The sequence below is a fragment of the Papio anubis genome, chromosome 20 (assembly GCF_008728515.1).
Source record: "Papio anubis isolate 15944 chromosome 20, Panubis1.0, whole genome shotgun sequence".
Lineage (NCBI taxonomy): Eukaryota > Metazoa > Chordata > Mammalia > Primates > Cercopithecidae > Papio > Papio anubis.
Window position 1 is genome coordinate 49,376,479 of NC_044995.1, and position 27,205 is coordinate 49,403,683.

At 60.5% G+C, this 27,205-nt stretch overlaps 1 protein-coding gene across 8 annotated transcripts in view; it reads right to left on the reverse strand.

Moving 5' to 3' along the window:
- The window catches only part of DOT1L (DOT1 like histone lysine methyltransferase), a 71,960-nt gene that overhangs the window by 17,165 nt on the left and 27,590 nt on the right, over positions 1-27,205 (reverse strand). For 6 of the 8 annotated variants that reach the window (XM_003914612.5, XM_009193101.4, XM_021930506.2 and 3 more), the window contains 16 exons: positions 25,565-25,628; positions 24,043-24,271; positions 21,446-21,540; positions 20,980-21,042; positions 14,528-14,583; positions 11,897-11,976; positions 8,330-8,398; positions 7,446-7,552; positions 6,165-6,206; positions 4,654-4,764; positions 4,310-4,544; positions 3,990-4,103; positions 3,375-3,466; positions 1,559-1,660; positions 1,230-1,367; positions 617-742 (listed from right to left, as the gene is read on the reverse strand). In XM_003914612.5, coding sequence (XP_003914661.2) covers positions 617-742; positions 1,230-1,367; positions 1,559-1,660; positions 3,375-3,466; positions 3,990-4,103; positions 4,310-4,544; positions 4,654-4,764; positions 6,165-6,206; positions 7,446-7,552; positions 8,330-8,398; positions 11,897-11,976; positions 14,528-14,583; positions 20,980-21,042; positions 21,446-21,540; positions 24,043-24,271; positions 25,565-25,628 — 1,723 coding nt within the window. Of the gene's footprint in view, positions 1-616; positions 743-1,229; positions 1,368-1,558; positions 1,661-3,374; positions 3,467-3,989; positions 4,104-4,309; positions 4,545-4,653; positions 4,765-6,164; positions 6,207-7,445; positions 7,553-8,329; positions 8,399-11,896; positions 11,977-14,527; positions 14,584-18,285; positions 18,643-20,979; positions 21,043-21,445; positions 21,541-24,042; positions 24,272-25,564; positions 25,629-27,205 lie in introns of those variants that run through there. The other 2 variants (XM_031660149.1, XM_021930508.2) reach the window with 2 other exon arrangements.

Here is a 27,205-nt window from a genome sequence, read left to right on the forward strand (position 1 = left end):
CGGGCCTGGTTCTGTCGCCCAGGCTGGAGTGCAGTGGTGCAATCTTGGCTTGCTGCAGCCTCCACCTCCAGGGCTCAAATAATCCTCCTGCCTCAGCCTCCCTGGGAGCTGGGACTACAGGCATGCACCACCACACCCAGCTAATTTTTGTATTTTTGGTAGAGACAGGGTCCCACTGTGTTGGCCAGGCTGGTCTCCAACTCCTAGCCTCAGGTGATCTGCCCGCCTCAGCCTCCCAAGGTGCTGGGATTATAGGCGTTCGTGAACCCCTGCACCAATCCAGCTATTTTTCTAATGAGCAAATTCTCCCCTAGAACTGTTACAGAAGCGATTTGCAAGGAGGCAGCCAGGAAATCAGGAAATCCTGGGTTAGCGCTGCGAATTCAGCCTAGCAAGCCTGAGATGCCCCCGAGAGCTGAGGGCCAGAGTGAGGCGGAGCCATCCACACAGCCAGCCTGCGGCCCAAGACAGGTTCCACAAGCCTCTGCCCAACTGTCCTCCTCCACCTTCTTCCTAGGCTGCTGCAACTGCAACCACCCCAGGCCTCAGCGCTGTCACAGGGAGGCCGAAGGGAGAGGCTTGGACACCATGGAGCGCAGCCTCGCGCGCAGCCCACCTGCAGCTCCAGGCAGTGCCTCTGCTTCTCTGAGATCTGGCTCTTCAGGGCCTGCTTCTCCTTCAGCAGCTTCTCCAGGGACAGCGTGGCCCAGTCCAGCTGCAGCTCCTCGCAGCGAGCCTTGAGCTGAGGGGACAGGGATGCGGCAGTTGTGACTGACTGGCTGCCTGCCTGGCACACTCCACACCCTCAGGGCAGAGTTCCCTGGACCCGCCTCAGCCAACAGCCTGTGTGTTTAGGGCACAGACCCCGTTTCTGGAACAGCAGGCTGAGGATGCAGAACAAGCGGAGACTAGGGCCCACCACGGACAGATAAGGCAGCTCCAGCACCCACACGACGACAGGGGGGTGCTCCCATGACCCCACACCTTCAGCCTGACACAGTGCGGCTCCCTGACACCCAGGGCCGCTGAGAAACCATCCAGCCGAGGGCTGGGGTCTGCCTGATGGGATGTCCTCGACAAGCTTTCACAGGTGGCGCGATTTGTCTTAAAACAAACCCCGCGAGAGAGGCGAGCCTTCCAGAGCCTCCCGTCTGCAGAGAGGACACACCCACCCAGGCAGGGCCCCTCTGGTTCCCTCTATGTCCCTGTCCCTGCGCTGCGGCACCCACCAGCTGCAAGCTCTGGCTGCGCAGCGCACGGTTGTCCTGCTCCAGCTGCTCTGACTGCTCCCGCAGCTGCTGGTTGTGGGCGGAGATCTCCTTCTGCGCCTGAATCAGGTCGTTGTAGGTCAGCGCCTTCACGCCCAGCTGGGGACATGGGGTGGGGCAGAGGTCATGTTGGTGGCCTCCAAGGTGAAGTAAGCCCCCAGGCATGACCAACCCTGCAGCCCAGCCCCTGGGACACAGCCCGACAGAGGCCCAAATAGGAAGCCATACCGACGGACGTGGGCCACCCCAGGCTGCGCCCCAGCTGCCACCTGCCCTCTGGGGTCCGCTACCTCATCCAATTTTTGCTGGAACAGCCTCCTGATCTCCTCCTTCTGGGCCTGGCAGTGGCTGAGGAGCTGCTGAGCCGCGCCCAGGAGCTGGGTGTTCTTCTCCTGCAGGACAGACAGGGCAGGTGACTGAGGGCCCACAGGGAGGGCCCACGCCCTGCCCCTCACACTTCCCGCCTACGCGCTCAAGGACAGACACGTGTGAGAGGACCCACACCGGGCTGAGATGCCGAGAAACACTCAGGCCACAGCGGGAGGGGACCAGCTCTGCGACAGGTTCACTGCAAAGAACTCTCTGCAGCCGGAGGGATGGCGCCTGCCACCCAACCCGGGCCCAGCCAGGGCAGCGCCCCCAGCCACGCAGAGGCCGGCTGACGCTGAGGAGTTTATCCCAAGGCAATACCAGGGAACGGACTTTTCACATGGATCTGCAAGGAAGCCTTCTGCAGCATAACAGCAAAAACTCAGCGTCCGGAGGCCCACCTCCAAGGGAAAAGCCCAGGAGCCATCGACACAGAACAACCCCCAGACACTAGCAGAGAACAGGGCCCCGGCCCAGGCGTGCTGTCAGCTACACAGGGAGCAATGTATGTGCGTATGCTCAAAGCACGCTATAAGCATTTTTTTTTTTTCCTAAAGCAAAACCAAAGTCCAAAAATGCAAACCAGGGCTTAGGGACCGCCGACCTTGTGGCTCCAGTGCCTTCTGGAGTTATCTCTGGGCCACCAGAACTTCCACCCCATAGCCCAGGCCTAACTCCCCAGAGGCAGGTCCTCTGAGGCTCCCAGAGTGGGATGGGCGGGGCCCCACAGCCGGGACCTCAGATGAAAGAAATCATGTATACAGTGGTCCATTTTCAGGACAAAGTGCTTTGAATCAGCTTAGGTCAGCAAACTACAGAAGAGACAGCAGGTACTAGGCCCCTGTTTGGATCGCTGATGCCTCTTGTCAGCCTCCCCACCTCCCCACCTCCCCTTCCCCCCGCTTAGTTGCCCTCACCCGAATCAAAGAAGTTTAGTCTAAGATGAAGGTTCACTAGTCTGCAAAATAGCTCGCTTTGTCTGTTCTTATCAGCCTGCCCAGCTACTTAGGTCATAAGTCAAATACTTGAAAAGCCCCTGAGCTGACTGGGATTGCGATGCACAAAATGCAGCAGGACAACCCTAAAGAAAACACCTACGGCCGCGCGCGGCAGATCACGAGGTCAGGAGATCGAGACCATCCTGGCTAACACGGTGAAACCCCGTCTCTACTAAAAATACAAAAAATTAGCCGGGCGTGGTGGCGGGGGCCTGTAGTCCCGGCTATTGGGGAGGCTGAGGCAGGAGAATGGCGTGAACCCGGGAGGCAGAGCTTGCAATGAGCTGAGATCGCGCCACTGCACTCCAGCCTGGGCGACAGAGCGAGACTCCGCCTCAAAAAAAAAAAAAAGAAAAGAAAAAGAAAAAGAAAACACCTACAGCCCCTGCCGAGCAACCAACAGGCAATGTCTGGGCACAGTACTCAGCCTTTGAGGAACCGGGGGAGGGACCTGTGCACTACGGGGTAAGTTGCTTGTTAAAATTGAGCAGGGTGTGCCTATCGGACACCAGGTCTTGCAAAACCATGATTAAAAGTACCATTTTTGCTGTTCTCCGGGTCTCTCAGTCCATTCTTTGGGTTTAAACAGGTAGGTTTGTTTCTCGCAGCGGGTGAGAGGAGGAGGGAGCTCACTCAGGCCTGCGCTCCAGGGCCTCTGCCACAGCGGACAGATGCCGAGGAACGGGAACCGACCTGCCTCTGTGCAGGAAGGGGGAACGACAAGGGGGCCAGAACCCACCTTCTCCTGGCCCAGCAGCTCCTGTAGGCTGGCCTTGTACTGGGGGGTCTTTGTGTATGCCAGGAACTGCAGGTACTGGATCTTGAAAGACTCTGGGAAGAGAGGCGGAATACCAGTGAGGAGAGAACAGCTGAGGCTGAGAGAAACGAGGAGGCAGCGGCCCCGGAGAACGAGTCCCAGGCCTCGGCAGGTGTCAGGTGCTCATGAGGCAGGAGCTCAGCAGAGCCCGGCGGGGCCCACACCACACGCTCCAGGCTCTCAGAGCACTCAGGCCCTCTGACCCCTGCACAGCCGAGTGTTCGCTGCGTGGGGACATCGTGGGCACTGCAGGGCCCTGGGCAGCATCCCACCCCGTACCAGCAGCACCCCTAAGTTATGACAGCCGCAGATGTCCCAAGTGTCACCTAGCATCTCCTGGGTAAGACCTCAGACAACCCACGGGCTGCATCTAAGCCTCTACTGACCCTGGCAGCAGGCAGACCCGGACCCTGGGTGACTTCAGTGGGGTCCAGCATGCGGGGTCACGGGGGCTGCTGCGAGGTCAGACTCACAACCTACGGTCCTCCCGGGACCCCAAGCCCAGCACCCTCCGCCAGACCCCTCGCGTGAGCTCACCTAGCAGCTTCTGCAACGCGGGCGGGGTGGGCGCCACCAGCAGCGGGTTGGGGGAGTGACGCTGCACGCTCGGAGGTAGCTGGTAGAACGGGCTGTGAGGGGACCTGTAGGCATCTGGGTGAGAGCGGTGGGCAGGGCATCAGCATGGGGCAGGTGCACAGCAACCCCTTAGGACGGGGCCACCCTGAAGGCACAGCCCCACCAGGGAGGCTCCTGGGACACCCTGAACACCTGGGGCTCAGGAGGGTGGCGTCCCAGCAGACAGCCCCCCAGGCATCTGCACTCAGGGAGAACGGGGCCGTGGCGCAGGGGTAACTCACCCTGGGGCGAGGAGGCTGCCGTCTGAGACACGGTCTGAGCGTGCAGGACATCCAGTGCAGTTTGGTTCTTCTTGGGCTTCCGCTCGGGGTTCGCAGTGCTCATCTTCTTGGGGCGCCCGCGCTTGCGGCCAGCCATCTTCCTCCCCTTCTTGTTGAGCTTCTTCTTGCGGGCTTTGGAGGGAGATGGCTTCTTCACGGTGGCTGCTCCCGCCTTCTCTTCCTCAGCACCAGAGTCCTGGAGGACACAAAGGAAGAACAGAGATGGGCGCCGAGCCTCCCGCCCATGGGGTCTCCCGGGCAGCGGGCGGGTGCCCTCCAGCACCAGGAGCCAGGCGGGGCCTTACCATGGGGGCGTCGGTGGGGCCAGCCAGCTTGCCCTCGGGGCCCTTGGTGGGCGTGGCCGCGTTGCTCTTGCTCTCGCGCTGCTGGCGGCGCCGGGCTGCCTCCTGTTCCTCCTGGAAGGAGAGCGGGTTGAGCCACGGGGAGCCCCAGCGCTGCCCACAGCCCTCCTACAACGAGAGGCACGCGGAGCTCAGACTTGAGGGGGCCACAGGCCCAACTCTGTCCACTGCAAGTCCTTTGTGGCATCAATCAGGAAACTGAGGCCCAGAGACAGCAGTGGGCTGCTTGGGGTCCCACAGGCCAGGACGTGACCCGTGGGCATGGATGACGGCATTCACAGCCACTCCCACGATCACAGCCGCCCATCAGTAGAAGCCAGACTGTGACCCACGGAGAGAAGAACCACATCTAAGAAAGGAGACGAGAAGCCCCTCGGGCAGCAGGACCTAGACACCACAGCCCACAGCCTCCCCTACCCTCTCTCCTCTCTTCAAAAGGCACCGAGGCCCACACGCGGGACACCGTGCACAAGTTCTCTGATATGAGAGTTGGCGGAGGGCGCGACCCACGGGAAGAACACAGGGGGCACCAGTCACCTCGGGCTGTTCCCTGCTCTCCAGGGAAGACCTGCATCCCCCTAAGCATGGTGGGAAGGACAGAGGGTCCCCGAGGGTTACCATACTCTGAGGCCAGGTTGGAGCCCAGCCCTGGCTACAAATCCAGGCAGTAACAGAGCTCTTCCTGAATGGGGCTCTCTACACACTGGTCCCGTCTGACCCTCCAAAAGGAAAGGACGCCTGGACAAACGTCTTCTCAGCTTTGGTGGCAAATAAGCAGGCAGGTCTGAGACTGCAGAAGCACCAGGGAGCAGGGCAGCCACTGTGGCTCCCGAGCCAGGCTTTCCTACCGCGGCTTTAAGGTGGGAGTGGAGGGGACAGCCCTGCCTGCGTCAGTGCAAAGCGTGCACGGCGGTGGGGGCCCAGGAGCTGCACTCTGCACTGAGGGTGGGACAAGCGCAGGTGTGGCCACTCAGACCTCAAGAGGGGGCAGCTGGCAGTGATGCACAAGCTGTTCACCCACCCAGCCCTTCAGTGCAACTTACCCCATCACCAAAACTAACCCAAGCCACCTCCCCAGAAATGGGTATTAACAAGGATGGCCCAGGCCAAACCATCGAAGACAAGGCAAAGTATGGAGAGAGAAAGAGACAAGAGAGTGGGTGGGAGAGAGAGAGAAAGGGAGAGGCAGGGTGGGAGAGAGAGACTGAATGGTGAGAGAGAAGGGCTGGGAGAGGAGAGGAGGAGCAGGAGGACAGGGAGGAAAGGGTAGGGAGGGGACCAGGAATGACAGGGAGGAGCAGGAAGGAGGCGGGAAAGGCCACTGGGCAGGGCCCTGAAGGGCAGCAGGGCTATGCTCCAGTCATGGCTCCTGAACCCGGCTGCACACGGCTCTGCGTCTCCCCACATCAGTGCATACATGTTATTAACCCAGGAGAAAAAACACACAAACTTACCCTGAGTTTTGGGTTTTTCAGACTAGAAAAATAGTTTTCAAGCTAAAATGAAGAAAGAGAACCCTTATTAGAAGGGAGTCCCAATCTCTGTTCTGATTTGCCTGGACACCCAGATAACATCAGCTCCCTGGAGAGTGGCGGGGGAGGCCGTTCTGGTATCTGGGGACACCAGGCATGCAGCTGGAGCCACCCAGCAGCAAACACAGATGTGACTAACCCAGCTGTGGCCAGACATCACCCTCAATTCACCAGCACACGACGGGTGGGCAGAGCTGGTTTGAGCCTTCAGAACAGACACGGGGCCCCGGGATGTGTCTCTGTTTGTGGAAGAGGAAGGGCTTTCTGCACAGAAGCACCGCGCCGGCCTCAGAGGAGGAGGGGAGGGGCCGCGCCGAGGGCAGCAGTGCCAGGGCGGCTGAAGCAGCAGCACTGTGTGGGGGTGGAGGCCACACGGTAGGCCAAGCCCCCAGAGCCTCAGCTTCAGCTCCCCATGCCTCTCGTCCCAGGGCCCTCGGGGGAGCAGTGGGAGGGGCGGGGTGAGTCTGACTAGGGCTGTCGGCCCCTAGTCCGCACCAGCGCTCCCCAGGAAGGCTCCAGTGGAGGCTCCGAGCGCCGGACAGTGAGGGTCTGGACACACCAGCACCACCGTGAGGAAAACCACCGCTACCCCAATAACAAGAACAGATTGCCCAACCAAAGGACAGGAAAGAGACCAGGGGAAGCCTCCCAGCCCTGGAGGGCCAGCGCTGCCCACACGCCAGGTGGCTCGGGATACCCGTGCGAAGGGGCTGTGGGGGAAGCACCCTGGGAAGCAGGCAGGCCGCACACTGGCCCAGGGCAGTGTCAGAGGACCCTGGGGAACACAGGGAGGGAAGAAGCATCCCAGACCCCACCCATGGACCCTGGCGTCTCCCTGCTCAGGACCCTCTCACATGGAGGGAGCTGGGAACAGGGACGTGAGACTCCTGTTCACAGGGGCCTCTGGATATGGCGGCCAGGACCCTTACGGTCACGCATCACGATGAGGGCCCCGCCTCACCCCAGGGCTGAGTGCAGAGAAGGGGAGACAGTGCTCGGCCCTCACCCAGGACACGCCCAGCGCCTGGGAGGACCCTGGTGGGTCCCGCGGAGCAAGCAGTGCTGAGGGGGCCTTGAGGAGTTGGGCCTGAGCCGTGGAGGGGGCAGGGGGGCGCGTTCAGGGCTCTGGGGGAGGGTCTCAGAGGCCACGTGAGAAAGGCAGGAGGTGTGACGTGGGCAGGGTGAAAGGCACAAGATACTCACTATGGTGCGGTCGATAGTGTGCAGGTAGTAGGAGACTGGCTTCCCCGTCCATGACACCGAGCCCTTCAGAGGCGACAGCTCCACCACGCGCATGATGGTGCCGATGTCTGTGGGAGCCACAGGTGAGGCCCGGGCCCACGTCTACCCGCAGCCCCTCCATGCCGACCTCACCCACCCAAGGGCAGGTGTGGGGACAGAAGCCTGAGCTGCACGTCTTCCCTCTTCTCCCACACTGAGTCAGGCCACAGCGGCCCACAGAGGCCGTCCCAGGGAGATGAACTATTCAACAGCACCTGGTCTGGGGCCCTCCAACCTCAGAAAAACAGCCACAAACCCAGCTGAGTGGAATGGAAAAGGAGGGGGAGAAGATCTGGAAGCAACTTAGATCGTGGCTGCAAGAACAGCCAGCACCCAGCAACACAGGCACCTCCCAGGTGGCGCTCCTCAGGGAAGCCCCTCAGGAAGAGGCTGTGCTGCCCAGCATGGCCGGGAGCCGACAGAGCACACAGCACAGCGAGGCAGGCAGGGGGCACAGGAGGGGCCAGCTCCTTCCCATCGCGGGCCTGTCCCTGTCCACAAGAGTCCCGTAAATCCTTCATGTCTCCCCTCAAAGCCAGGGTCTCCCCTAGGAGTGATGCTGCCCCCAGGGCACACAGTGCTCTCTAGGGACGTGTGTGGTTGTCATGACCAGGGGTGCTCCTGGCAGGGAGTGGGTGGACGCCAGGGACACGGCTCAGCACCCTGCAGTGCCCAGGACAGCCCCACCCCAGAGAAGGATCCAGCCCCAATTTCCACAGGGCCAAGGGGGAGGAACTTAGGAATAGCGCATGTCAGATGGTTAAAATTACCCGTGTGAATCATTAACAATGCTGAGAGTTTCTTACCACTCAAGTTTCTACTGTTTATTCTGAAGTTCAGAGGTGCAAAGGGTTTCGAGGACACGATTCTGCCACCTGAAACACAGACACTGCTTACTGCCACACAGGGGAGAGGAAACAGAAGCGCAGACACCACTCAAGGTGACAGAGAAAGAGCGACGACACGGAACACACACACACTGGGCTCCGAGTCCTGTCCACCTGCCTACACCTTCCAAGGGTAAGCCTATCCTACAAGTAACTTTTTTTTTTTTTTTGCGACAGAGCTTCTCAGCTCGCTGCAGCCTTCCGGCTCGCTGCAGCCTCCGCTTCCCTGGTTCAAGCAATTCTCTTGCCTCAGACTCCTGAGTAGCTGGGATTACAGGTATGCACCACCATACCTGGCTAATTTTTGCATTGTTAGTAGAGAATAGGCTTCACCCTGCTGGCCAGGCTGGTCTGGAGCTCCTGGCCTCAGGTGATCCGCCTGCCTCGGCCTCCCAAAGTGCTGGGATTACAGGCGTGACCCACCGTGCCCAACCTCCTACAAATAACGTTTCTTAAAAAATGTTCTTGGCGTGGTGTGGTGGCTCACGCCTGTAACCCCAGCACTTTGAGAGGCCAAGGCAGGTGGATCACCTGAGGCCAGGAGCTCCAGACCAGCCTGGCCAACAGGGTAAAAACCTGTCTCTACTAAAAAAATACAAAAATTAGCCAGGTGTGGTAGTGCATACCTGTAATCCCAGCTAATCGGGAGGCTGAGCCAGAAGAATTGCTTGAACTTGGGAGGCGGAGGTTGCAGTGAGCCAAGATACAGCTACTATACTCCTTGCCTGAATGATACAGCGAGACTCAACCCCTCTACCAGCCCCAAAAAAAGAAAAAAAGTTCTCAAGTCCTCACAGACCCTGAGCCAGGGCTTCCCTGTGTGAAATGGGCTCTGCACAGGAACCTCCCAAAAGAGGAGCAACTCAGCCCAGCGGGGGACGCGGCTGCGGAAGAGCCCTGGGCAGCCACTGCTGCAAGATGCGCCAGGAAAGGAGCTTGCGCTGTCCAGTCTGATTCCCGGGATTTCCTGTTAAATGCGGAAGGCAAAGCCAGCCAACGTGTGTAAGGCAGTTTCTTCAAAACCCACTACGCTGGCCAGGCGCGGTGGCTCACGCCTGTAATCCCAGCACTTTGGGAGGCCGAGGTGGGCAGACCACGAGGTCAGGAGATCGAGACCATCCTGGCTAACACGGTGAAACCCCGTCTCTACTAAAAATAAAAAAAAATAAGCCAGGCGAGGTGGCAGCGCCTGTAGTCCCAGCTACTTGGGAGGCTGAGGCAGGAGAATGGCGTCAACCCGGAAGGCGGAGCTTGCAATAAGCCGAGATCGTGCCACTGCACTCCAGCCTGGGCGACAGAGCGAGACTCCGTCTCATAAAACAAAAAAAAGTAAAAGTCAAAATGGATCCATTTAAACACACGCACACCCCGCCATCCCAGCTCTCCTCCCGGATGCCGCGCCAGCCCAGGCCTGGCATTCTGCACGCCACTCCCCTCAGGAGGGGCAGGAAGGGCAGTTCCGGGGCCAGGCTGGGCACACGGGTTAGGCCAGTATCCCTACGAGAGGACCTCAAACATGAGCAGGGCCAAGTCAAATGGCTGCAGAGCCAGGTTGACAGATGCTCACGGGCACGTCTGGGACCATCAGGGTCCCTAGAATCAGTGCTGCTGGCCACTCCCTTCAAAACAGGGAGGGGCTGAACAGGAGACGCCACTGCAGTACCCTGACCCAGCCACCACGTCTGAGCGTGCAGAGAAAGCTAGCGAGAAACAGCCAGAAGAGGCGTTCTAGCAGGTACGGGGACCACGGAGCGGGTGACAGGAGTTGCCTGCAGCCACCGCTGCCTTCCTGCGTGCAGTCGCAGAGTGCAGGGAGGCCCGGAGTGCTGCTGAGGTGTGGGGGCGACTGGGCGGGGAAGCATGGTGTCCCCATGTGGTTCTAAGATAATTCAGAAACACCATTGCCACACGCGCACACACACACACAGATATCAAATAAACTCGCAAGGCACACAGATGCACAGAGACACGCAGGCCTACATGCACACACAGAAACAAACAAGCAAACACATACATAGACAGGGAGGCACACGGGCACGCACACACAGGCATGCACACAGGCACAGACATGCAGACACAGACACACACACAGAGACACGCAAGCAGACACGCAGGCACACGGGCACACACACACGAGACACAGGCGTGCAGAGACACAGACACACTCACAGACACATGCACACAAGCACCCTCCAAACCCCCATGGCTGTGGGGCGTTGGTGCTGAAGGCAGCTGCAGACCCTCTGGGTTTTGTCTGAGAGGCCTGAAGAGCCCACCACGGTTCTCCCCTGGCCTCTGGAGGCCTCCCTAGAGAGGACAGGTGGGAAGCAGTTGGGAGGGAGAGGGGTACCTCCAGAGCACCTGTCTCCGAGTCTAGCAGTGGCTTTGGAAGCCACGTCCGCCAGTGCACAGAGCTGGTGCTCGCTGCAAGGCTTGGTGGAGAGCCTCGGAAGGCAGGCAGCACAACCCCCCCAAGGAAGACCCCAAACCTGCCCTGCAGGGTCCTGCTGGGGGGCTGGCGGGGGCTGGGGGACAATGGCACGCTCAGTCTCCATGTTTAGGGGAAGGGGCACTCCACTGGCTGTGATCTGGGTCCCACCCTCAACTGCAGGACTGGAATTGATGTGATGGGTTGAGTTAACCGCTCCTGAGACTACGCCAGGGCTTGGGGTTCAGAAAACAGCATGAAGGGCCCTGCATGGGCCTGGTGACCTTTCTCCGGAGGGAGAAAACAAAACAGCTGAGAGCCCCGCTCCTGCTCATTCTGGACACCGCGTTCCATGTGCTCAGGTCAAGAACGAAGGGGACTCTCGCTCTCGCCCCGGGTGATCAGCTACAGGCTCAACCCAAGAAGGTTCCAGGGCCGGGCGTGGCGGTCACGCCTGCAATCCTAAAATGTTGGGAGGCCGAGGCAGACAGATCACCAGAGGTCTGGAGTTCGAGGTCAGCCTGGCCAACATGGTGAAACCCCGTCTCTACTAAGAGTACAAAAATTAGCCGGACATGGTGGCGTGTGCCTGTAGTCCCAGCTACTTGGGAGGCTGAGGCAGGAGAATGGCTTGAACCTAGAAGGCAGAGGTTGCGGTGAGCTGAGATCACACCACTGCACCCTAGCCTGGGGGACAGAACAAGACTCTATCTCAAAAAATAAATAAAATAAAATAAAAACAAAAATTAGCTGGGCATGGTGGCACGGACCTGTAGTCCCAGCTACTCGGGAGACTGAGGCAGAAGAATCGCTTGAACCTGGAAACCGGAGGTTGCAGTGAGGAGAGATTGTGCCACCGCACTCCAGCCTGGGAGACAGAGCAAAACTGTCTCAATAAAAAAAGAAAAAAAAGCACGAAGGAAGACTGCCTGGCTCCCAGGGGACTAAGGACCCCAAGTCTGAGCTGCCTTCTGCAGGACAACTTGCGGGGACCTCCTGGCCGCCGCCCTTCCTCAATCACGTCACACCAGCACAGACCGGTGAGGAGGGCGCCTTACCTTCCTTCATGTTTGCAAACCGCTCCTTCAGCTGGTGATCCACCTCAGGACCAAAGGCAAAATTATTCACAAATATAACACTGCAAAACAATACTCCAGTTCAGTGCCATGAAGGCTCGTCTCACGGGCACAGCCACCCGGCAGAGCCAACAACCGCTGCTGTCGGTGCCAGGCCCTGCCCACACCCGCCCGCCACCTCCAGGGCCAAGCCCACACCGCCAAGCGCACACCGTGGGTTTCAGGTACAGGGAAAAGACCTGAGCGGCCTCTTCTGAGTGGGGCCGAAAACAGAGGGGCGGGCTTCGGGGCCAAGTCCCTTATCGTGAATCTTGGAGTCCAGTGATCTGGGAAGGTTCACGAGCAGCCCACACAATGTAGGAGGAGCAGCCAGGAAGGACCCACAGGCCGAGGGAAGAAGGCAGGTGGCCAAAAACAGAGGCCCAGCAGGGGGCTGGACTGCCACAGGAGGCACCAAGCAGAGGCTCCCGCTCAACCGCCACAGAGACCGCAGACAACGGGCCCCAGGCGAGGCACCCTTGGCAGCGTTTCAGACCCCCTGGCAAGCAGCGGGGAACCGGAGGCTCCCATGCAGGCCCCGCACAGCTTTCCCAGGCCACCATCCTCAAATGAGGGTCCTGGGGCCACCTGTGTTCCCCACTCAGGACTGCACTTAGGGAGGCTAGACGTAAGGCTGGCTGAGCTCAGGTGGCCAAGGCAGCTGAGCGGCATGAGCCAGAAAGACCTGGGTAACTGGGTGTTCAGAGAAGCAAACTCCATGATGCCACCTCCAAAGCCACTGCCATCGTGGGTGAGACACAGGAAAGGGAAAACAGGCTGAGGCCAGAGTGCGAGGCCCCACAGTCAGCGGGCAACCTGTGGGAGGAGCCCCTCCTGGTCAAGATCTGTACGCTATGCCCAGAGCCAGAGCAGGCTGAGCCCAGGGCTGGGGCTACCCAACAAAGCAGCGAGGCTGGCAGCTCCTAGAGAGGAACTGCGAGAGCCTGCGCCAAGCCCAGATGTCAACGGGATGCCAGGAAATCTCTCGCCGCCTTTTTTTTTTTTTTTTTGAGACGGAGTCTCGCTCTGTCGCCCAGGCTGGAGTGCAGTGGCCGGATCTCGGCTCACTGCAAGCTCCACCTCCCGGGTTTACGCCATTCTCCTGCCTCAGCCTCCCGGGTAGCTGGGACTACAGGCGCCGCCACCTCGCCTGGCTAGTTTTTTGTATTTTTTTTTTTTTTAGTAGAGACGGGGTTTCACCGTGTTAGCCAGGATGGTCTCGATCTCCTGACCTCGTGCTCCGCCCGTCTTGGCCTCCCAAAGTGCTGGGATTACAGGCTCGAGCCACCGTGCCCGGCCTCTCGGCTTAAGAGTTTGTTACAAGACAGCAATCACGGCCTGACCGCTGCAGGTCCCCCTGTGCTCCCACCACCACTCCATGGGATGGGGATACCACAGGGTCAGCACGATTCCCTCCAGATGGCAGAACACCTGCCGGTGGGCACAGTGCCCCAACCCAGATAGAAGTTCACACAGAAGAGCAAACCTAGGAACCTTTCGGGAAAAGAAACCCCCATTTTCTACTTGTACCCCAAACCCTGTCCATGGGGGACACTTAACCATAAGCCATGAGCACACCCGAGAGGAAGAAAAGCACAGGGAAGATAGCAGGAGCGAGGGGGCAGGGAGGACAAGGGGTGCGGGGAGGACAAGGGGCATGGGGAAGAAGAGGAATGCAGAGAGAAGGAGGGGTGCGGGGAAGATGAGAGGCGTGGCGAGGACGAGGGACGCAGGGAGAACGAGGGGCATGGAGAGGACGAGAAATGCAGGGAGAATGAGGAATGCAGGGAGGACGAGGGGCATGGGGAGGACGAGGAATGTGGGGAAGACGAGGAATGCAGGGAGGACAAGGGACGTGAGGACAAGGAATGCTGGGAGGACAAGGGGAGCAGGGAGGACAGCGGGACTGCGGGAGCAGGGCCCAGCCGGCTGCTGACCCCACCTCGCCGGCTGCTCTCACAAGAGCCTTGGGCCCCCAGGGTCCCTGGCAGACGCTGGAGCACCGTGGCCACACCCAGGCTGGGCAGTGGAGAGCACAGGGGCCCAGCCCAGCCACACAGAGCTGGTAGCCACCAGGACAAACAGGTGGCAGTGGGGAGGGACCTGGACAGTGCCCTGAGCTCCTGGGCCTGGGTGAGAGGCGGCGCGGAGGGGGCAAGCCCAGGCAGCGCCAAGATGGCTTGGGACCATTGTGCACACTGTGTGGGTGCCAGCCACTCCAGGAGGGATGCGCGGAGACAGGAAGACCCCCAGACCAAGCCTGAGCGGGGAGGAGGCCCAGGAACCCAGGCGAGCAAGTCAAGGGGATAGGGCAGCAGGAACAGGCTCACTGCCAGCAGGGTCTGCAGGGGCTGACAGGGGCTCTGCTGGGCACATCTGCTGGGCATGTCCGCTTTGCGCGCCCTCAGAGGGAGACCCAGGGTGAGGGAAAGGCGCCCTTCCTGTCCCCACCGGCCTCTTTCCTGACACAGCCAGCGCAGGAGTGAGGGGCCGTTCCCGGACTCCAGTGCCATGGCCACTGCCCGCCCGTGAGCGTATACCCCACATGCCCCGCACGCCCCATGCCGGCCATACCTCGTGTTGGCGATTCGCTCCCTCCACTCTTCTGAGAGGAAATCGCCTCTCTCCAACTGAAAAGAGAAAACAGGCATGAGTGGGGACCCCCAGCCTCCCTGGCAGCCCCAGCCCGCCCGGCCCCTGTGAAGAAAGAATGAAATGAGCACAGCTCTGCTTGCAGGGAAGGAGCAGGAGGACGCCCAGGCCCCACCGGCTGCAGCCCTGGGAGCTGCAGGCAGAAGGGCAGGCGAGAGGGACGCGCAGAGAACAGGCAGAACCTCCTGAGAAGCCGGGACAGGTCCTCGTGCTCCAGCGTCCACTTGGGGAGGCCAGGCCCAGCCAAGGGGACCACAGCCACACCAACACACACCTGCCAGCCATGCTGCAGTCTCCTAGAAATATAAGCTCAAAATCAGGGGCTGCAGCCACTCCCAGGACCAGAAGTGGCCAGCAGGGGCGCCCCAAGGCAGGGCCTGCAGTCCCCACCATGCTGGCTCCAGGCAGTGCCTGAGGGAGGCGGCGGGACGCTGGGGGGCACCCTCCACGGCAGGCAGCAACGCTTGGCCAGGCCGGGAAAGCCTAGTGCCGAGCTCTGTCCCTCCCTCACCAACCGCAAGAAACATGCACACCTCAAAGCTGAGCCGCCAGTCCCTGGGGGCGTCCGCCCCTGTCCGCTGCTGAGCTAAGAGCAGCGCTGTCCCCCAGCTCCACGCCGCGCTCACAGCAAAGCCAGCTGCAGCCCGACACCGGTCTACCTCCAGACCTCAAGACCAAGCACGGTCCAGGAGGAAACACCTCTTATTAACCTAGCTGCCCAACGCAGTAGCATCTGGATAACTGAGACCCTGCCTTTCAAATCCTTCAAAACCAACACCACCTCCATTCCCAGAGAAAGAAACACCCACACAAAAGCCCGACACAAATGCCTCCAAAAGCCAGCACGACTCACCACAGCCAAAAGGTGGAAGCAGACAAGAGTCCATCAGATGAAAGATCAACAGAGCACAGCAAGGCCGTGCGCACGGAAGCAGGACCCCGCCAGGAGCAGGAGCCAGGCTCCAACCCAGGCCACAGCGCAGATGCACCTTGAGGACGTCATGCTCAGTGAGAGACGACGCCAGACACAAAAGGCCACGCAGTGTGTGATCCCATTTCTGTGAAATGTCCGGGAGAGGCCCATCCACAGACATGCTGGGGGCCGGAGTAGTTGGGGGTCAGGGCAACCTGAGTCACGGTCGAAGAAGCCCACACCTGCACCCCAAGGGCCGAGGGAGGACCCGCAACACTTCTTTCATAGCAGCCGCAGGCCCAGTGCCCACCGAGTGTCTCTCAGGATGGGGGGCAGTCCCTGAGCAGAGAAGGTCCCACAAGCAAGCCGCTGCCCCAAGCAACAGGGTGGCCCACCCACCCAGCCCGAGAGAGACAGGGACATCCCCGCTCCAGGCCCGGAGGACAGGGCCACCCGTCCACGCAGATGCAGATCCAGAGGGCAGGGCCGCCCGCCCCAGCCAGGAGCAGCTATATATCCTCTGCTCTCCAAGGCCAGGGGAAGTTCCCAGGAGGGAGGAGGCGGGATGGGAGGTGCGCAGACAGGCCATCCTGAGCCCCTGCAGGTGCTGGGCTGCCCCGACACCCGTCTCCTCCCTCTCTACACCTGACAGACCCTGTGAACATCCCTCATTCCTCGTGGACAAGCCACCCAGGAAATGACTCAAATCCCAAGTCCTGAGCAGCACTCAGCAAACCCGGGCTCGCATCGCAGGCCTGGGGCTGGGAACGCACCCTGGGGTTCCCCGCGCTCCGTGACAGGGCAGGCTCTGGGGCCAAACTGTTCCTGCAAACGCCATGGTTTATGTGCAACCCTGCTTCCCTCTGGAGTCTGGAACCCCGGCCCCATAGGAACCGGGAGTCTGGGTCTCTGGGAGCCTCGCTGGTGACACCGCTCCGGGCAGGAGGACTTGGAGCCTCCCAAGCAGAGCATGGGCAAAGCCACAGAGAGCTGCTCTGAGGGTTTCCTCCAACATCAGAATGTAAGTTCCCCTCAGAAAGGGCAAGGGACAGTCGGGAGAAGCCTCTCTCGCCCACCCTCCGCAGCAGACCTGGCTGTAAACAGCACGGATGCCAGAGGTGGAGGCTGGTATTGACACCTGCCTTCCCCACCACCAGGTTCTTTGCGACACGTGTTACCAAAGCCCTGAGGAATGCCATCCTTCCCCCCAAATCATGCTCCCAGACACATCTCAGGAGCCACTGGCCCGACCGTGAGTACCTAAACCCGCACGGAATTCAGACCACGAACGCAGCTCCACGCCGGGAGCACCTGCGCCATAGGAGACACCACGCTGCTCGGCCGTGTTGCAGACCCAGGCCCTAGAAGCAGGGTGCTGACCCTGACGCTGACGAGATGAGGCAGAAGGAGGAGCAGTGCTGGGGCAGCCCCCGCACCTGACAGCCACCCTCTCCTGAGCAAGGCTCAGCCCAGTCAGACCACGCGGAGGAAGGCACCTTGGCGCCCTTCTGGCCATCGCTGGGAACCACGGCGAGGGCTTCCATCCTCTGTGCTGGTATCTGTGTGGCTCTCCTGCCACAGCCAGGAACCCACGTGGGAACTTCCGGCCGGAGTGCAAGTGGACCCAGGGCCCAGAACACCACACAGCTTCCACTGTGGGCAGGGCATTCGGGAACAATCAGCACAAGAAAGGGAAGGAGAGCTGAGCCCGCAGCCCTGGGTGCACAAGTCCTGGTCAAACACAGCAGAACAGAAGCCGAGGGAGCACCACCCAGAGACCAAACCAGACAGGTGCGGCCGCAAGGAAGCACTGCAGACCACGGCTCCCACCACGGCCGAAAACACCTCAGCGGCCCATCAGCCAGCAGAATCCCGCTTCGGATAAACAGGATCGCACGCTGACCAAGGGGGACACATTCAACACTGGAAACCCATCACAGCAACAGGCTGAGGAATGGAAACCACAGCACTGCGCTGACACTAGAAGCAGCACCGGAAAAACGCGTGCCGCACACTCAGGACTGCGGGCTCGTCCTCCACCCGAGGGACAGCATCCACACAAGCCCGCCACTAACACCGTGCTCCATGGCCAGGTGCTCAGCTGCCCACCAAGAGCAGGGCAGGGAAGGGTAACCATCTTGCCCCATGACTCACATCGCATGGGAAATGCCCACGCCGGCCAGTACAAGAGGACAGGAAAAGGAGAGGAAAGGGACAGGGACTGCGAAGGCAAAGTCAAAGCTCCGTGTCTGCAGGCGACACAAGTGTCAGTGCAGAAAACCCCAAGGAGGCCGGGCGCGGCGGCTCCGCCTGTCATCCCAGCACTGTGGGAGGCAGAGGCAGTCGGATCATGAGGTCAGGAATTTGAGACCAGCCTGGCCAACATGGTGAAACCCCGTCCCTACTAAAAATACAAAAATTAGCTGGGCATGGTGGTGGGCGCCTGTCATCCCTGCTACTCAGGAGGCTGAGGCAGGAGAATCGCTTGAACCCAGGAGGCGGAGGTTGCAGCGAGCTGAGCTTGTGCCACTGCACTCCAGCCTGGGCAACAGAGCAAGACTCTGATGTCAAAAAAAAAAGAAAGAAAAAGAAAACCACAAGGAATCGGTAAGAACTCCAGGAACTCATGTTGCAGCAAGGCTTCAGGAGATGAGGGAAAAGTATCAATGACCTCCCTAGATGTTCATGGCACCAGGTGCCGGCCAGGACATGGGGCAACAGAAACTCCTGTTCACCGCTGGAGGTAACGCAGATGGTGTAGACTCACTGTGAGGCAGTCTGGCGGTTTTTCCAGACGATCCAGCAATCGTGCTGCCTGGTGTCTACCCACAGGAGTGGAGCTCCGCACCCACACAGAAACCTGCACACGGACCTTTACTGCAGCTGTGCTCATAACTGCCGAACTGTGGAAGCAGCCCAGACGGCCTCAGCAGGCGAGTGGGTGAATTAACTGTGGCACATCCAGACAATGGACTACTATTCAGCAATAAAAAGAAATGGGCTGTCAAGCCTCAAAAAGACACGGAGGCAGCCAGGCACCCTCACACCTGTAATCCCAGCACTTTAGCAGGTCAAGGCAGGAGGATCGCTTGAACACAGGAGTTTAAGCCAACCTGGCCAACACTGTGAAACCCCGTTGTTACAATTTGTATGTGTGTGTGTGTGTGAGACAAAGTCTTGCTCTATCGCCCAGGCTTCGGTGCAGGGGTGCGATCTCGGCTCACTGTAGCCTCCGCCCCCTGGGTTCAAGTGATTCTCCTGCCTCAGCCCCTCAAGTAGCTGGGATTACAGGTGCGTACCACCATGCCCAGCCAGGTTTTGTATTTTTAGCAGAGACGGGGTTTCACCATGTTGGCCAGGCTGGTCTTGAACTCCTAAACTCAGGTGATCCGCCCGCCTCAGTCTCCCAACGTGCTGGGATTACAGGCGTGAGCCACTGTGTCTTGCTCAAATTATTTTTTTAATTAGCCAGGTGTGGTGGTGCATGCCTGCAGTCCCAGCTACTCAGGAGGCTGAGGTGGGAGGATCACTTGAGCCCAGGAGTTCACGGCTGCAATGAGCTATGATTGCACCACCGCACTCCAGCCTGCAGAACAGAGCAACACCCTGCCTCTAAAAAACAACAACAAAAGTTTCCAGCCAGCAGCTCCCTCCCTGAGGATGCAAAGAAGGACACTGCCTGACTCAGGTGTCCCTGCCACTGCAGCCCATGTCAGGCCTCGCAGGGGAAGATGGCCTGCCTGGACCATGCATCTGTGTCCCCACTCAGGTTCGTCTGCTCAGACCACCACAGCCAGGACACCCAGGGCAGAACCAGCCGGCAAGGGATCAGGGCCCAGCACCCTGACTCTGGCCTTCACCTGTGCTGTGGGACAGCATGGAGAGGTCTGAGCTGGGGGCCAGGGATGCGTGCTAGGCAGGATGCACGCCCACTCGTGGCAATGACAGGAATGCCGAGGCCTCACAGGGATCTGAGGAAGGACCCGACTGACAGGCCCACAGAGGGCGCCTCGGCAAGGAGCTCCAGACAGATGGGCGGGTACACAGCCCTGGCCACACCTCCACCCACCCTGCTGAGGCGACAGTGAGGGGCGGGCACCGCCTAGGAGGGGACTGGAACTGTACACCACCTGTGTCCCTCATTGGTCCCTCTGAACTGTGAGAGTCAACTGACAACAGGACCTCTGAACACCTTGTTTCTGTTGCTTCTCAAACGTGCAGATTCCACCCAGGAACTGTGTTGCCGCAGGCACCTGGGATCACGAGTTGGCCTTGCCATGTTCCGTCCTGAGCTGCTCTGCTGGGCAGCTTAGCGACTCCTGCGCCATCGTCCTCCCAAGGTGGTGACCTGGCGACCGCCCTGCCCAGCACTCCTTCCGCCTTGTCAGGGAGGCCTCTCAGGACTCAAGGGGCTGCGGGCTCTATACTCCAGGAGCTCCAAGTCTAGAACAGGAAGCACCACCTTCCTGCACCCCAGACCCCAAGCCACCCTCCAATCCACATCACAGGAGCAGCTGCGCCAGCACCGAGCCCACACCCCACGAGGGCGGGGAGGGGATGGAGTCCACAGGTCTGAGACATTGCTGGGAGGCAGAGCCAATGGGCCCCAAGCGCCGTCAGACTCCACCACAGGCGAGTTCCTGGGCAGCTGGGACTGGGAGGAGGACAGCACAGGTCAAGGAAGGACTCAGCTCTGCAGGCCTCTGTGTGGAAAGGACCAGGGTGGAGCCTGGTGTCTAAGGACTTAACACGGGGTGGGAAGGAGTCCGGGGAGGATGCAGGAGTGGCAGCTACTCCTGGAAGCTGTGGCCCAGTAATCACCCGACCTGGGTCAGGAAAACCGTCCTTCCTGCTCCCTAAAGAGCATCCCCTTCCCACGCCCACTCCCATCCCACTGCCACTCAGCCATCGAGGGGAGTGCACACCCCGCAGGGACAGCCACACGCGGCGCCATCCACACGCGGCACCATCCACAGGGTACACGGGAGGAGCACCTCAGACCGCATCACGACAGGGCGGGAGAGAACACTGCCCACCCCGAGGTTGCTGGCTTGTCATGAAGAACACGGCACTGAGGACCAGGAACCCGTCCAAACAAGGCTGTCCCCAGTGAGGGATGACACCCCAGGGACGCTGCAACCAGCCCAGAACCCAGCCTGTCCCACAGGCCTCCGCTCCGTGGAGCCCAGAGCCCGTTCCCTGAACCGCCTCTGTGCACCGCACGCTGCCGAGGGACAGAAGCCATGTCACAGAGGATGGGAGCGACAGTGCCAACAGAGGCACCTGCTTCGGGCTCAGAGGCCACGCCCAGGCAGCCCTATAAGAACCAGAGGGGACTCCAGGGGGCACGCCATGTGCCAAAAGCCATGTGCCAACATTGGCAAGAAAGGAGGGGCTAAGAGGAGGGTGGGAGCAGGGGTGGGGCCGGCGATGGGAGCCAGGGCGGAGCGATGGCACTCACTGTGTATTCTGCATGCTTTTTTCCATACCATTTCATCCACTTCCTGAACTCGCGGTCCATGGTCTGGAAGGAAAGAAACCAAACGCCCATTACAAACTCTCAGGGCAGTGGGGCCTCAATGCGCCCGCCTGGGCACGCCACCCAAAACACCCCACTTCTCAGAGGGCTGTGCCATGAGGTGGAGCTGAGCACTTCCCGCCTCACTTGTGGCACGTGCTGTGAAACAGGCTCAGAGACGCCCACGCAGCGCTTGGGCAGGCCTGGAGGGCCGGCCTGTGATGGGCCGTGAGGGCATGCAGGCACCCTATTCACAGGCACACCCTGCAGGCAGCTAAGACGTCTTGGGCCTGGAAAGAACACCGCCCAGACTCAGAAGTCCCACAGCATTAGGGTGGAGGCACCCAGGGCATCACTTTCTCTGATGGTCCCCTGCCTCCAACACACCCTGGCACCCAGACCTGCTCACCTCCGCATACTTGGCCGGGATGTCCGCTTTCTCGACGCCATAGTGATGTTTGCAGTTGGTGGCAGCGGCGACCTGGAGCACAACCTGGCCCACACCTGTGATCAGAGAGATCCATCAGATACCACACAGCACTCAGATGCCACCCAGGAGGCCATGACAGCCTCGGAGACAGAGGCCACAAGGATGCAGCCATGAAGACCCACAGGGGAGGCCACAAGTCTCCACACATATCCGATGCTCCAAGGTCACTCAGGGTGAGACCAGGCCCCCAGTAGAGCCCCCACGAGGGGATGGTCATCACAACGTGTCATCCATGGACATTACTTGGTGGCCCCCGAAACCCAGAATTCATTTTGAGTCTAAAGGCCCTATGTGGTGTTCACTGTTCAGACAGGGCTGCCCGAGACTTGGCAGGTCTGGAAAGGCTCCCGTTCACCTCAAATTATCCCTGCGTCACCACCACACAGACACAGAGCAACCTGGCTAATGAAATCTCACGGCACCCCAGGAAGGCTCATGAGCGGGACTGGACTGAGACTCGATGTGGGGTGGGAGAGGCAGTGAGGAGCCCCTGCAGCCAGGACAGTCTCCCGGCCGCCGCGGTTTCACAGCGTCAGCGCACAACCCAGCAACCCCCGGCTCTAAGGGAGGAGGAGGGAACGGGGGCTGCAGATGTACCAGCGTCAGGAGGGCAGAGGCAGCAGCACACACTGGGGGTGTCAAGCCGCCTCTCCTCCCCTGCTAGGCAGCTCTGCGCTCCAGGGAATGAACCACGGCGCAACCACAGCAGGCACAGACCGCCACCACCACAGCAGCGGGAAGAGAAGCACACAGGGACAGGGGCCCAGAGCCGGGCCGGCAAGTGCTAGGCCGTCATCTAAAACATATACGCCTTTTTAATTTTTTGTTTTTGAGACAGGGTCTGATTCTGTCGCCCAAGCTGGACTGCAAGTGGTGAGATCCTGGCTCACTGCAGCCTCAATCTCTTGGGCTCAAGCAATCCTCCCACCTCAGCCTCCCAAAGCACTGAGATTACAGGCAGGAGCCACTGATCCCAGCCAGATATGCCTTTTTTTTTTTTTTTTTGAGACGGAGTCTCACTCTGTCACCCATGCCGGAGTACAGTGATGTGATCTCAGCTCACCACAACCTCCGCCTCCAAAGTTCAAGCAATTCTCCTGCTTCAGTCTCCCGAGTAGCTGGGATTACAGGCATGTGCCACCACACCCAGCTAATTTTTGTACTTTTAGTAGAGAAGAGGTTTCACCATGTTGGACAGGCTGGTCTCGAACTCCTGACCTTAGGAGCTCAGATCCGCCCGCCTTGGCCTCCCATAGTGCTGGGATTACAGGCGTGAGCCACCACACCCAGCCAATATACATTCTTTTTATTGCATTTTTAAAATTTGGAAATAAATTTAAATAAGTAAATAGAGATGGGGTCTTGCTACGCTGACCAGCCTGGTGTTGAACTCTTGGCCTCAAGCGATCCTCCCATCTCAGCCTTCCAAGCGCTAAGATGACAAGCGTGAGCCGCCACACCGGGTCTGTGCAAAGTCCTCTTGGTCCCTGCCCTCGGGGCCCCTCCCCCACGTCAAAGCCAGGACTGTGGAGTGAGGCAGATGTGGGGCTCGCATGCCTGCAGGCACAAGGTTCACATGTCCATCGAGGTCCAAGAAGCCCAGAGACAGTGTAGACACTGTGGAGAAGGGGCCTCCGCCATCTGACCCTTGTCAGCCGGTGGCCCCGTCAGCCCTGCCTGGATGGGGTGGTCCCATCAGGAACGAGTCAGGCTGATGAGGTTGTTCCTGAGCTGACTGCTCATCTATGCCTCGGCCAGGCCACACCGGGGCTCAAGACAGGGCCAGAAACCCACACCTGGGGCCTGGTCTCAAGGGGCCCCGACCGTGGTTGAGAGGAGACGACGCCTCACAAGCAGAGCCTGTCGCCTGTCAGACTCTGAGTGCAGGGGGAGGCCGAAAGAATGCCAGCATGTGGGAGGTGGTCTGTAGGGACTCGCCGAGGCCACCCTGAGCCCCAACCTGGGAGGGGCAGGGCATGGCCCAGACGCAGGGGTACTGAGGGAAGCCGGGGATGCAGGGAGGGCGAGAGGGCCTCCATGAGCCCAGGGACCTGGGGTTTTCCTCTGCATGGGAACATTCCAGCCGCTGCAAAGGGAGCAGGTGTGCCCAGGGAAGGACCGCAGTAGGCTGCAGCATGGGTGGGGACTGGGCTGGGGCCCAGGCTAGCGAGTGGCAGCTTCTGGGAGTGAGCAACAGAGGGGCACAGGTCTAGCTCCCCCGCTGGTGGGAAGCAGGGGAAAAGCAGAGTCTCCGGGCACCTGGAAGGATGGGCCTGGTCTGGGAACCACTGGGTTCCTGCGATTTCTCCTCTCTGGGTAGAGCCCTGGGCTCTGGGGAAGGTCAGGGCTGGGGAAAGGAACGGACCCACAACGAGACAGAGGGGCCGGGAAAAGGAAGCGCCGTCCACGCCAACATCGCGAGTCCCTGTTAAACTCTTCTCCAAGCAGGTGTGGGTCAGGCACAGAGCGTGTGGCCTGGAAGTGCACAGCAGCCGGGCGTGGCAGGCGACACTCACCGCTCCCCAAGTCCACAAACAGGTCGTCGTCGGTCATCTTGATCTCGTCGATCATCTGGGCCACCAGGTCGAAGGAGGTCTCCCCGTACACCTCAGGGGAGAAGGGCTCGTAGTTGTTGAGCTTCTCGGGGTCAGTCACTGAGTGGTTGTAGACCTGCTGCAGGATGTGGCGCAGGAGCCCAGTGGACGGCCGCGTGTTCAGCTTCATGGGCTGCGTGGTGCCCTTCCACTGCAGGCAGAGGGTGGCCCGGCCATGTCACATAAACCGCACGGCTACAGGCTGCCCAGCCCCTCCACCCCTGAGACCTAGGCCCTTTCCCAGCAGAAGCAGGGAGCCGGCTGCAGGGCCTCTCGTGCACCTGTGGGGTGGCCGCCAGGTTCCCAGGTCAGTTTCCAACCCAGCCCCATTTCCTACAAGCAGCAAAGCAGCATCCCCAGGGACAGGCCCCATCTCAGAGGGGTCCCAGGAGGCTCCTCCTCCCACCACAGGCCTCTCTCCTCACTGGCAAGACCACCGAGACCACACAGGCCACCGAGACAACCATCCCTCCTCCGGGCCGAGGCAGCAGAGCGGGGCGCCGACACCAAGGGACCCCCATCAGGTGCCACGAGCCCCATGAAAGCCTTGAGCCCACCGCACCTCACCTGACTCGCCCACCTGGAACCCCGCCTTCCTCCCCGCCGCACCTCACCTCACTCGACCACCTGGAACCCCGCCTTCCTTCCCACCGCCTGCAGCAGGCTGAGGTGGTCCCCTCTTGCCCCGGCCAGCTCAGTTCTCAGGGGCCCACAGAGCTGCACGCACGTGGTGAGGGGGAAGCCGGGGCAGGGTGGCAGGCTCATGGGGTGGGGCAGCCCAGCCCCACTCAGGAGGGCTGAGTGAGCCCATGCCGCCCCCAGCAGGACTCCCTCCACAGCAAGACCTTCAAGAAAGAGCTTCCCTGCCCTCATGCCCCAGGGGCCCCCGGCGCCTTCTAGAACATGGGAAGCAGCACGCTCCCCTCCCTGCTACACCCCAGCTCGCTGTGTCCCCCGTCCTTTGTGAGGAAAGCCTCACGAGACACAGCAGGACTGGGGTGTCCAAGGGCGCAGCCCAGGCCAGCATCCAGCCTGATGAAGGCAGGCGGTGTGGGGGAGGTACGAGGGGAAGGCCAGCATTCACACAGCCTGGGGAGGACAGGGACCCTGCCTCTGCTGGGGCCCATGGTCACAAACCCAGGGTTGCAGAGGCATGTGCAGACACCACAACCCTCAGGGCCCTGCCTCAGCACACAAACCACGGACGGCTCTGCGTTGGCACATGGCCACAGCACGCAGTTGGCGTGGCCCACGAGGACATAGCCCAGCCTCAGCAGCCCCCACACCACTCACCCACAGACCACGGTCCCCCACATCCTGCACATTCCAATCCCTGGGGGCTCTAAGGGGAGCCCTGTGCCACAAGGTGGTGACATAAGGGGTCTGGAGGGGTCTGGGAGCCTGGCACTACTACTGACCGCCCGGGCAGGGGCAAGCCACCTACCAGCTGGTGGATGCTATCGATGGCGCGGTTGTACTTGTCGCAGAGCCTCTGCATGCTCTCGAAGCTGAAAAAGGCAAGGGAAGGCCCTGGTCACACGGGCCAGCGCGAGCCGCATGCATGGGAGGGGACAGCACACGGACAGGGCAGGCTCCACGGTGTGGTCTCTGGCTGGACAGCCACCAGCCAGCTGGCCAAGACCCCTCTGGCAGAAGCCTCACGTTCCACCCTGATGGAGATTTCAGGTTTGACGCACAGGCGAGGAGGCCGGCCGAGAGTCTGGTGCAGGAAAGCACTGAGCCCTGAGGCAGTCTGGACCTGCCCAGGTTCCCCACACAAAGCTGAGGTCCAGGTGTACTGGAGGCGTGAGGAGAGAAAGAGGGCTCGAGGGGGACTGAGGCCGGCCCAACAGCAGGGACCCCTGGGGCCAGCCTTAGAGGGTCTTCCTTGCCCTGGCTGGGGATAGCCACCATCGCCAGAGGCAGGTGAATGGCTGGGGTCCCACAGATCACTGGGCCTCTGACAGGGCAGGTGCAGGAGGAGGGAGCACTGCAGAAAGGAGGGTGCCCCACCCACGCCCGCACTGCTCTGTGCACGTGTCCTTCAAAAGCTCCGACTCACTCACACGTCAGCAGTGTGTCACGTCAGACGTGGCACAGCAGGGTCCACCGTGAGACTCAGTCCCCTGGCAGCAGCTCTGCCCCGCTCAGCCCTAGCCACAGGGCAATGCTTCATTACCTAAATGCCTGCGCCCAACAGCATCCAGGGCAGGGCCAACCGGGCAGCAGGGGGCACCTGTGCTCCAGGGAGCGCCCACTGTCTGTGGGGCATGTGAGCCACAAGAAACACAGGCCACGCCCAGGCCCGGACTCAGAGGGGCTTCCGGGGTGGGGGCAGGCCTGCTGCAGGGTCTGCCTGGCCTAGTCTGTCCAGTCTCGACCTGGGATAACTTGCTCATCTTCCAAACCAGTTGGACCCACTGGCAAAATGTGGACGACAGCCTCTGTCCCACCACCTCAGAAGGTGTCCAGAGCAGACCAAGAGACAGGAGGAGGAGGGGTAACCTGTCCCGTGAACACTGTCACACACAGTGGCTCTCACCGGGGACCCCGGGAACATGGCGAGGCAAGCAACAGATGGAGACAGGGACCCTGCTCGGCACCCTGCAGTGTCCAGGACAGTCCCTGCCAGAGAACGATCCAGTCCCCAGCACCGAAGAGACCTGCACCTGTGCGGGGTGGGGGGGGCGCGGCTGGGACTTTCCTCCGCCTCCTTCCTCCGCCGCCTCCACGTGCACACAGGCAGCTTCCTCCCAAGGGCAACCCCAAGAGCCTGGCAGATGCTCCGAGACGTGGCTGCGCAATCAGAACCCTGCTCCCACCCCAGCCCCAGTCCCATGCTCTTCCTGCCTCGCCCTGGCAGCCCTGAATTCACCTGGGCAGTGTGTGCCCGAGGTTCACACTTTCCCTTCCTCATAGGAAAACCTGCGCTCCAAAGACCAGATTCATGCTTTTCTTAAGCAGCAGCTGCAGGGAATAAAGCAAGAGAACTTAAGAGCAGCAAACACCAATAACAAAAGCCGGCTGACAGCCCCGGGAGCACGGCCACACAGAACCTGGATCATCCAGAGGACAAAGGACACAG